Source organism: Drosophila persimilis, unplaced genomic scaffold (genome assembly GCF_003286085.1).
Source record: "Drosophila persimilis strain 14011-0111.01,24,50 unplaced genomic scaffold, DperRS2 tig00000002-arrow-pilon, whole genome shotgun sequence".
In the NCBI taxonomy this organism is placed as follows: Eukaryota; Metazoa; Arthropoda; class Insecta; order Diptera; family Drosophilidae; genus Drosophila; species Drosophila persimilis.
In genome coordinates this window covers 9,893,922-9,903,056 of record NW_020825289.1, presented here as the reverse complement: position 1 = coordinate 9,903,056, position 9,135 = coordinate 9,893,922, and the positions used below count along the sequence as shown (strand labels likewise).

General features: G+C 49.5%; 2 protein-coding genes across 3 annotated transcripts; one reads left to right on the top strand and one right to left on the bottom strand.

Annotated features, from left to right (window-relative positions):
- The first annotated feature begins 93 nt into the window (after positions 1 to 93).
- Positions 94 to 1,395, top strand: LOC6590522. Its single transcript, XM_002016415.2, has 5 exons — positions 94 to 287; positions 351 to 495; positions 559 to 684; positions 742 to 891; positions 974 to 1,395. The coding sequence occupies exons 1-5, from the start codon at positions 160 to 162 to the stop codon at positions 1,268 to 1,270; spliced, it is 846 nt and encodes a 281-aa protein (XP_002016451.2). The 5' UTR covers positions 94 to 159; the 3' UTR covers positions 1,271 to 1,395.
- A 3-nt stretch (positions 1,396 to 1,398) lies between these two features.
- LOC6590521 (histidine decarboxylase) lies at positions 1,399 to 5,818 on the bottom strand. Of its 2 annotated transcripts, none has more exons than XM_002016414.2 (8): positions 5,395 to 5,813; positions 4,649 to 5,233; positions 4,445 to 4,554; positions 4,258 to 4,311; positions 3,489 to 4,182; positions 2,851 to 2,996; positions 2,557 to 2,788; positions 1,399 to 2,426 (listed from the first exon to the last, which is right to left on the bottom strand). In XM_002016414.2, the coding sequence occupies exons 1-8, from the start codon at positions 5,420 to 5,422 to the stop codon at positions 1,744 to 1,746; spliced, it is 2,532 nt and encodes an 843-aa protein (XP_002016450.1). In that variant the 5' UTR covers positions 5,423 to 5,813; the 3' UTR covers positions 1,399 to 1,743. The 2 variants fall into 2 exon arrangements, with proteins under 2 accessions (XP_002016450.1, XP_026842570.1); XM_026986769.1 differs by having other exon boundaries at positions 2,361 to 2,426; positions 2,544 to 2,788; positions 5,395 to 5,818.
- Positions 5,819 to 9,135: the final 3,317 nt, after the last annotated feature.

The window sequence follows — 9,135 nt, the reverse complement described above, 5'->3', positions numbered from 1 at the left end:
AGCTACTCCCAGTTTCCCTTCTCCTTGGTTTTTCTATAAATCAAATTAGCCTTGAGTTCTCCGTTAATGTTGGACAGCATTGTGTTCAGTGATTCTGTCCGTAGAATACCACATACTATACTCATTTCCAACCACTAGGACTTATACCACAGTTGGATTATGGAAGGGCGTAGAACGAGACTTCGGGAGTACCAAAGGGAAAGGAGGAAGTTTGCCTGCGTGTCCTATACGCTGACGCTGATGTGGCTTTTGGTGGCCTTGATCCAATGGGCGCTTGTCTCCATTATGTGAGTGGCGCTTCTGAGGAGGGGGCATTAGCATTGGCACTGAATCTACTGCTTCACTTTTAGAGCGGATATAAATGCCGTTTTCATCAAGTTCTACTGGATCAGCCTGATTTTCTTTTTTGTGGCCATGGTCTTGGTCACCGCTTTCATATTCTTTGAGAAGTTACGCGCCGTCACCTGCCTGAACTGGCTAATCTGCCTGCTAATAGTGAGTACATCTGATCCTGATCCTGCGGCCGATCAACAGTTTACTAGTGTGCACCCTTCAAAGGTGGAGTTCGTGATTGTCGGAATTTTCACCCTGGCGGCACTCACCCATTGGCTGGAAATGGTCGTGTGGTTCTTTTTCTGCGTGTTCCTCCTGTTCGTGTTCATACTAATCGGATCGATTATACCGGTAAACACCCTTATACGGAGGAAACCCTCTCCTCTGAAGGCATCTTCTCTTCCGCAGCACGACCTGACGCTAGATGTCGTGATATTGTTTGTCTTGGCATTCATCTTCCTGATCATCACCGTCTTTTTCGCTATGATCAGCATTCTGGTCAAGATGCCAAACACGTTCATTGTCTATCAGGTCTTCATCACAATCGTTGTGCTGTTGGTAGGTTAAATCTATATCTAAATCCCGACCCAAGTAAGATTTCCAATCACTCGAAGATTTTCTCTCGCTCTTTTTCTCGCAGTTCGTGATGTACCACGCTCAGACAATCAATGGCGGCCGATATGCGGAGATGCGTCTCAATGACTATCTACTAGCCGCCCTCATCCTCTTCCACGATTTCATCATCATCTTCCTGCTTACGTTCTTCCAGCAGCTCGTTATAAAATTCGTTGCGGGCCCCATCACCACCACAACGGAAAATATTGACAAACGTGCTGTAAGTTACTTCGAGCCCATCATAGGCCCGGTTTCAGAAGACTTTATTGACGATGATGACGGCATCACTGCTGCTTTTGGGAACACCACTACGACTAAATAGGATAGTGACTTTGTGTTAAAACTAAACATGATCACTTTTGAAGTAGAAACAAACACAATTTCGCACAATGGCTATGTCCAGCGATGAAGATACCCTCCTTGCCTTATGTGAAATAAATGCGAAAAAAAGACGGAATGGAGCGAAGATTTTATTGATTTAAACACTAGAACAGTAAGTGTCATATCCGTATGTATAGCCTCCCTGCGGAATTGGTTCTTGGGATTCGGAAACAGCTCCACAGGATTTCAGGCATCATACTAGTACAATAGATATACATAGATATAAGCATAGGCATAGATATTATATGGATATTACGTGTTTTTGATAGAGATTGGAACTACAATTGGTTGCATTATTGATTGGTTGCACAGCAGCGATGAGTGTCCCCCCTCCCCCACCTACAAATACATGCCCGCACATAGGCTCACACACACACACACACACAGAAACACTAACACTATTACTAACTAGAGCTAGAACGACTCCATCGAGGATGCCCCTGAGCAGATGGTCGCATCCGAGTCGCTGGAGTCCGGTCCTTCCCCTTCGTCTCCATCTCCTTCCAATTCCCCTCGGGCCGATTGCATCAGCTGGGATGAGGGCGATGCAAACGATCCGAGCAGTGGCGAGGCCAGATCGTTGAGGCTGCTCCTCGGTGTGCCTGTGGGCGTGGGCGTGGCCAGACCACCATCTGCACTGGGGTAGCTGATGCTGCTGCTGTCCGTCGAGGAGTCGCCCGGCGATTGGGATGCGTTCGAGTAGCGCTCAAGCAGCAGTTGGCTGAAGGTCTTGGCCGGCCAGTCGAAGTCCTCCAGGTCGGTAGGCGTGGTAATGGGGGTGGGCACTTGGAAGACGCTGCTGGTGAAGGAGGAGCTGTTGTCCATGAGGCTGCTGACGGGCTCCAGGAACCGCTTGCCGTGGTACATGTCGCCGTGGGTCAGGGGTGCGAAAAGAGTGTCCACGGAGACGGTGACATTGTGGCCTATGCTGGAAGGAGTAGAAGAAGGGGATGGCAACGGTTTGGGATCCGGGAACAAGGAAATGGGTCGAAACTGGTTCGTTGGTGTCGAGTGGGTGCTGCAGCTTGGGCAGGTGGACAGGGAGTAGGAGTTGGAGTTGGCGCTGCTGGTCCGGCAGAGTTGCAGCAATTCAGTGTCTACACAGAGATGGAGAAGATTGGAATGTGTTAGCCATGGGACAAGATTAGCTCCTGCAGTGGGAGGCTAAATGGCTACCGAGCACTGGCAATAGATCTAACTGGCGACTACGCTACCTGGGCTTCATACCTTCCGTCGACTCCTCGTTGTCCTCGCGGATGCTCGCCTGCTGGCCCCCGGCCTGGGCCGAGTTCTCGCGCACCGCGGTCCTCCCATACGAGTTGGTGGTGCTGTTGGTCTCGCCGGTGGTGGCATCCAGGGTGGTCTGCACCACCACATCCATGTGGGAGTCCAGCGAGAACTGCTTGCCGGACATGAGGATGCCACGCACGCGTCGCCGCATCGATGGGGATTCCTGGTGCTGTGTTGAGGATGAGATCTGTACTAAAGGATCTTCATTGGTGGGCCTGTGCCTCCACTCACCGCTATTCGAATGCCTGCATAGGTCTTGGCCAGAAACTCATCTGCGTCGAATATGCCGGCGAAGGAACCGTTGACCACTTTGGGGGACATTGGGGAGTTCGACAGCAGCAGGCTTGAGCCAAAGGCCTCGCTCTTCTCCTTGGTGTCTACGGAAGCACAATTGAAAAAGGCGGAGTACTGTCAAGAATGTCGTGTAGGACTGGCTTCTATGATTGGGATGGCTCTGGGCAGTGGACTAGACTAGGCCTGTTCTATGGCAGGAAAAATAGTACGATACTAAGAGGATCGAAAGACTAGTTTAAGGCTTTTCTAGATACTCCTTTTTGGTATCTGTACTTCTCCCACCATATTCATCCATTTACCCAACGACTACCCATTATTCTATTCCGGTCACATTTGAATAAAACGGACTAGAATTATCATTCCCATTACAAGGAACAATCTCAAGCAGTGCCCCTATATTGTCCCAGATCTCTCAAGAAAATCATCGATTTTGGGTGGATCGAAGTGCATTAACTCATGAACTCAAAACATAAAAAATCTAAAAGAACAAAGGCAGGCAATAGAACAGAATAGATTCGGGAAACTGAGGTTGAACCCCACTAGGTTCCACTAGAGGCGGAAGGACTTGCGTTTACCCTTGAGATAGACGCGATTCGAGATGGTAATGTTCATCTCCTCGAGCACCATAGAGGCCACCTGGCGGATCTCCATCCAGTCCTTGACGATGTCGTCGAGGGTCGTGTGCGTCGAGGTGATGGTGAATCGGATGACATACTGCCCCTTCAGCGAGGAGGGGATGCAGTGCAGCTTCCCGCGATGGTTCAGTCGCTTCAGCAGCTTCTCTGTGAGCTCGTTGTCGCCGCGAATGCGAAACACCACCAGGCCGAGGTGACGCTTCGCTGGCAGCTCGAAGCGGTGATCAGCCAGGACGAGCGCCTCGAACTTTTGCGCCAGGCGTACCCCCTCGCGGATGTGGCGCTGCAGGCCCTTGATCCCGTACGAGCGCAGCACGAACCACACCTTCAGGGCGCGGAAGCGGCGGCTCAGGGGTATCTGCCAGTGCATGAAGTCCACGGCCACGCCCGAGTTCTCGTGCTGCAGGTACAGCGGTTCCACGTTGAAGGTGCGATGCAAGGCCGTGCTGTCGCGCACCCACAGGGCGGTGGCATCGAAGTGCACCATCAGCCACTTGGAGGGGTTGAAGGCAATCGAGTCCGCCCGCTCGATGCCCCGCAGCCAGGTGCGAAACTCGGGGCAAATGAACGCGCTCCCAGCGTAGGCGGCGTCGACGTGCAGCCACAGGTTGTGCTCCCTACAGACCAGGCCGATCTGCGGTGGAATTAAGGAGTGGGAGTGGAATTTGTCAGTGGAAACAGATTATTGGTCCGCAGAGAGAGCACCCACCTCCTCCAGATTGTCGAAGCTGCAGCTGCCGGTGGTGCCGAGGGTGGCGCAGACCTGAAAGTAGAAGCGTAGAACCACGGCAGGCGGACAGTTAACTGCTGACATGTATTAATTGGCTCCAGTGGGAGTTGGGCAATCAGCTGCCGCCGCATTCTTGGCCAATTAGTTTTGACAGACTTCAACTTACCCAGAAGGGGACCAGGCCCTGCTTAACGTCATCCTCGATGGCCTCGCGCAACAGTTTGCCGCGCATAGCGAGCTCCTCGTCCGCCTCGATGTACCGCATACGGACGAGTCCTGTGTGGGTGGACAGGCAGAACGAGAGTGAGAGTGGGAGTGAGAGGAAGGGGAAGAACTCTAAAGTAAGCCTAAGCTGCTTAGAGCCACGCACCAATCAACGCCGCCTTCTCCACGCTGGAGTGGGCCTGGTCCGAGCAGTAGGCCACCAGACGGGCATTTATCTCGGCATCCTGGTAGCCGGGATGGCGCTCGTGGAAGCGCTGGATAGCCCGAGTGCGTCCGGCCAGCAGGCAGACCAGCGTGGCCTCGCTGGCCGTCGTTTGGAGTACACCGCCGCCCTTGCTGCTGCCGCTGCTGCTCAGGTGGAGGAACTCGTCCGGCAGGTTGATCATCTTGCCCAGCCAATTCATCACGACGATCTCCAGCTCGGTGCATGCCGGGGAGCTGGCCCAGGTGAAGCCCAGACAGTTGATCGCGTCCGCCAGCATATCGCCCAGCAGCGAGGGCATCGAGTTGAGGGCCGGGAAGTAGGCGTGCATGTGGGGCGACTGCCAGTGGGTCACGCCCGGCATGACGATGCGCTCCACGTCGTCGAATATCTTTGGCCAGGGCTCGCCCTCAATCGGGGCCGACTCCGGCAGTAGCTGGCGCATGTAGCCCGGACTGACGTCAGGAAAGACTCGACGCTCCCGTATGTTCTCCAGATAGTCCGCTATATAGTCGACCATCTCCTTGCCTGTGTGTGGGGCAATGCGGGGGATTCGGTTAGGGGCCATTAAATGAAGACAAACGATTGGGACAAATCCCCTTGGGACAAATCAAATATGCCCCCGAAACGGATTTACATCCGCCGCTGCCGCTGTGCAGTTTATGGCCCGGACTTAGTTCTCAACTTACCCCGCTGACGGTATTCCTTAAAGTCCATGGTGCAATCGCTCGTCTCGTCTGACCCTTGCTGACGTAAATTGCTCGTATTCTGCAAATGCCGTTCGTTGGTATCTCTATCTGGGTCTGTATCCGAGTCGGATCTGTCTTGTGTGCTTATGGGTTTGGCCTAATCCTGTTAGACTTTTCTCTCACGCTTCTCACTCCCTGGGCAATGGCTAGGCAAGCTCCATTTTCTGGGGATTCGGGCCAGATTCAAATGCCAAATTGGAACGCTCTGACCGCTGCTAAAGCACAAAAAACAAGATAGAGAACAGTACGAGTATAATGAAATGGGAACTTTGGACACTTCCGATGTTGTGGGGCTTCTGGCTGATTGGAAATGAAAAGCGGTGGAAAAGCCTGGGCTCTGGGCTCTGGGAAAGGCTGCCAGCTGAGAAAACACGAGGTTCGAGCTGGAAGGGCCAGAAAATTCACCCACTTAATTATGGCAGCGAAAATATTTGTTCTCTGTCGTTGTTGGCTAGGCAGCTGGGATTGTGCCCTCTTTTATAGACCTTTTGGCGACCACAAAAATAATCGATTAGGCGATTCGCTCCAAAATAATGCAGTTCGCAGGTACATTCGGGAGTGTGTGTGTGTGTGTGTTGACAAGTTGTCAGCACACGGAGCCCCCTAATTGCGGAGATGATACCAGCCCCAACACGCCACCCGCCACACGCCCACACGGCCACACGGCAGTATTCAGTATTCGGACAGGGCTCGAAACGGATTCCCAACAAAATTCCGTTTAAATTGGAAAGCGCTCTCTAATTGTTTATGCTTGGTAATTCGCATAGCTTGATTATACTTTAAATACCGCAAATTAATTATATCTGCTCGATCTGGACTCGTGCACTGGATGTACTCTGAGTGTATCTGGATCGGTGTGGATCGTGGATCGTGGATCGAGGATCGAGGGGCTGCTGGTCTGATTTTCCCAACTGTATTTTGTCATGCATTTAGAATGCAGAAAACATGATATCAGAACTGCTCATGCGGCGTTTGGAAATGCTGAATTTTTCACAGACTGCAGCAGCAACAAAGTATCTGTCAGATAAATGGGGAGTTAGCAGATAAATATGGCGACGAATCTGATATTATTCATCACTAGAACTATCTCATCTTGAAGCTTAAAATAAATATAGTTATTCTGATTGTGGCACATTAATTTATAAACAACACTTATAGAACTATTTATAGAACTTTCTTTCCCACATTCGGACTCTACTAATAGCAGTGTGCGACAGTGATTTTGTACATACATTACATAAGACAACATTCAGGTTTTAGGCCTGGCTGAGTAGATCAAATCCTCAAACTTGCGTTTTGAAATATACCCCGAATATCTTTTTTAAAAACTAAGCCCTTGACTTGGTGACTTCGTAATTTCACGCGGCATTTGCGTTGCCAATATCTTAATCAATTGATTTTTTTAAGTATTGTATGACCTTTAATAGTGTTTTTGCTAGTGATCATATAATATCTCTACCTGGCCTGAAGTGGCGGTTTTCTACTATTTTTAATGTTTCTTCAACTTTGCTATTTTTGTACCTAGTTCATTTATGGTATTAAACTACTATTAAAAAGTAACTAATCCTTAAAATGTTCCAATGAATTTCAAAGTTACGAATTGCTTTGGTAAATCAAACCCATTTTCTAACCAATTAGACGACAGAGAATATAAAAACCACGGAATTATCTGTGATCGATTATTTTATAGAATCCGAATATATAGTTATAGTTAAGCAGTAGTATATGTTTTATTTATTTGGAATATGTGTATGTTTCACTTTTATAGAGCACTCTGGACACACACACACTCACACACAGGAAAGAGTTGGACTCGCAGAGGACTCGAATGGGGCCGCACTCGGAGTGAAACTGAATGGAGTTGCCTGCAGAAAGGACCTATTTATACCCGAGAATTAGTTGCGCTGCTGCTGTCACTACGAAGGACGATCTGCGCAATAAAAATGTCATTAAACAGCAGGATGGTTATTTTCCTAATATGACTGAAAATAATACCAAGCAGAACGAAACAAATGTGGTCGCCCAGGGGGAACTTTGGATGCCCTTTGGTATCTGTGGATATCTTATGGCTCAAACATTCAAATATATATTCTACATTTTATACAGAAGTACCATAATATTTAAGATGGTATTTTCTTAGTTTAAATCATTTTCATGTTTAGTGTTTGATAGTAGCTCTCCCGAGAAGAGTATGCACAAAAGCAACAGGCTTATGGTGGGGACAAAGAGCAGGCCAGTCAGCGAGAGAAGGAGTTTATAAGCAAATAAGAAAATCAGCCAATGGCAGGAGACGTCCTTTGTAGGGATAGAAGCCATTGACCAATCGCAAGAAGGCGTCCACCCCCACAAACACTCACACATACACACGTATCAGCGCCTAAGGACGAACACAAACAGGATCAACAGGCTGTCAGGCACAATCCCCATTTCCTTCCAATTAAATTTGCGGCAGTGTCCGTTGATGCTTGAAGGTTCTCTGCCCGCTTTCGTGCTGGCCAATAATACGAGCAAATACCACATCTGGGGAGATTAAAAAGGGCTCCCCATCTCCACAAAAACCATCAAACATTCCCAGAAAGTGCACGGGAAAAAGGGGAACATGAGGAGGAAGATATCAAATCAGAAAACCGCCTAAAGATTCCCGGAAGCTTGGCTCCCGCTCCCGCTAAGCACTCCCCTCTCCCTCCTGCCACGACCCTCCCACTCCACCATCTCATTACACACTTGTTACAGGAGGAAGGGGAAGGGCAGGGGGAGGGTAGTCTCTGCCGCTTACGCCGTGGAGGTCAATGAGCTTTGCCTGGCTCGGTGCTCGTCTTGAGACTGTAAATTTCGACAAAATACCGCTACATTCAATGGCTTTTGCACGTCTCTGTGTGACTGCGAGTGTGTGTGTTTGCTTTTGTCTGTGTGTGTGTGTATTACCAAATATTGAGCAATAAGAATAAGAATTTCGGTTTCTTTCGCTTGTCATACAGACAGTTACAAAGCGGCTTTTGTTGGGGCGCAGACACGACCGCCCCATCGCCACGCAGTCCCTCCCTAGCTCGCCCTGTCTCTCTCTCTCACACTCTCTTTTCTCCACCGAATGCATTCTTATTAAATTTTCTGCTAAAAATACATTTCGTTTAAGCTTACGGAGTTTATTGAGCAACAGAAAAGACCGAAAATCTGTATTGAAATGCATATGAAAACACACAGGCGAGAAGAATGCAATATCATTTTCGAACAATCTCTTCCGCTCTTCAATTACATCGCTCACTCGCCTCACCTGTGCTCTCTCTTCAGATGGTGGCTGGCTGGCTGGCGCTCTCTTTTGCGCTTGATCGTTTTGCTTTCTCTTTTGATACTTTCTTTCATCTGCTCACGCCTTGGCTCCCGCTCTCTTTGTCGCCCTCTCTCTACGCTCTTTCGACGCTCTCTCGACGTTTACACACACACATGCTTGGCATTTTTTCGTGTGTTTTGATTCCTTCATTCTTGTGGCCGCCGTTGCTTGAGCGCTAAGAACGTTCGTTGACCTCTGCTGCTGCCTCTGCCTCTGCCGCTGCCGCTGCCGCTGCCTCTGCTGTTCGGTTATGTTCAGTTCTGGGGCTCTCTCCTCTTCTCTCCTCTGCTCTGCCGTGCACCAAGTGGACTTCTTCTTCTTCTTCCCGCTTAGCGGTACTTCTCAACCTGTTT

Excerpts from the sequence above, each read along its gene's own strand:
- LOC6590521 (XM_002016414.2), bottom strand. The coding sequence starts at position 5,422 with ATGGACTTTAAGGAATACCGTCAGCGGG. Across the intron at positions 4,555-4,648 it reads GGAGAAGGCGGCGTTGATTG|GACTCGTCCGTATGCGGTAC; the intron begins GTGCGTGGCTCT and ends CCACCCACACAG. Across the intron at positions 4,183-4,257 it reads GCTTCGACAATCTGGAGGAG|ATCGGCCTGGTCTGTAGGGA; the intron begins GTGGGTGCTCTC and ends ATTCCACCGCAG.
- LOC6590522 (XM_002016415.2), top strand. The coding sequence starts at position 160 with ATGGAAGGGCGTAGAACGAGACTTCGGGAGTACCAAAGGGAAAGGAGG. Across the intron at positions 496-558 it reads GGCTAATCTGCCTGCTAATA|GTGGAGTTCGTGATTGTCGG; the intron begins GTGAGTACATCT and ends CACCCTTCAAAG. Across the intron at positions 685-741 it reads TAATCGGATCGATTATACCG|CACGACCTGACGCTAGATGT; the intron begins GTAAACACCCTT and ends TCTCTTCCGCAG.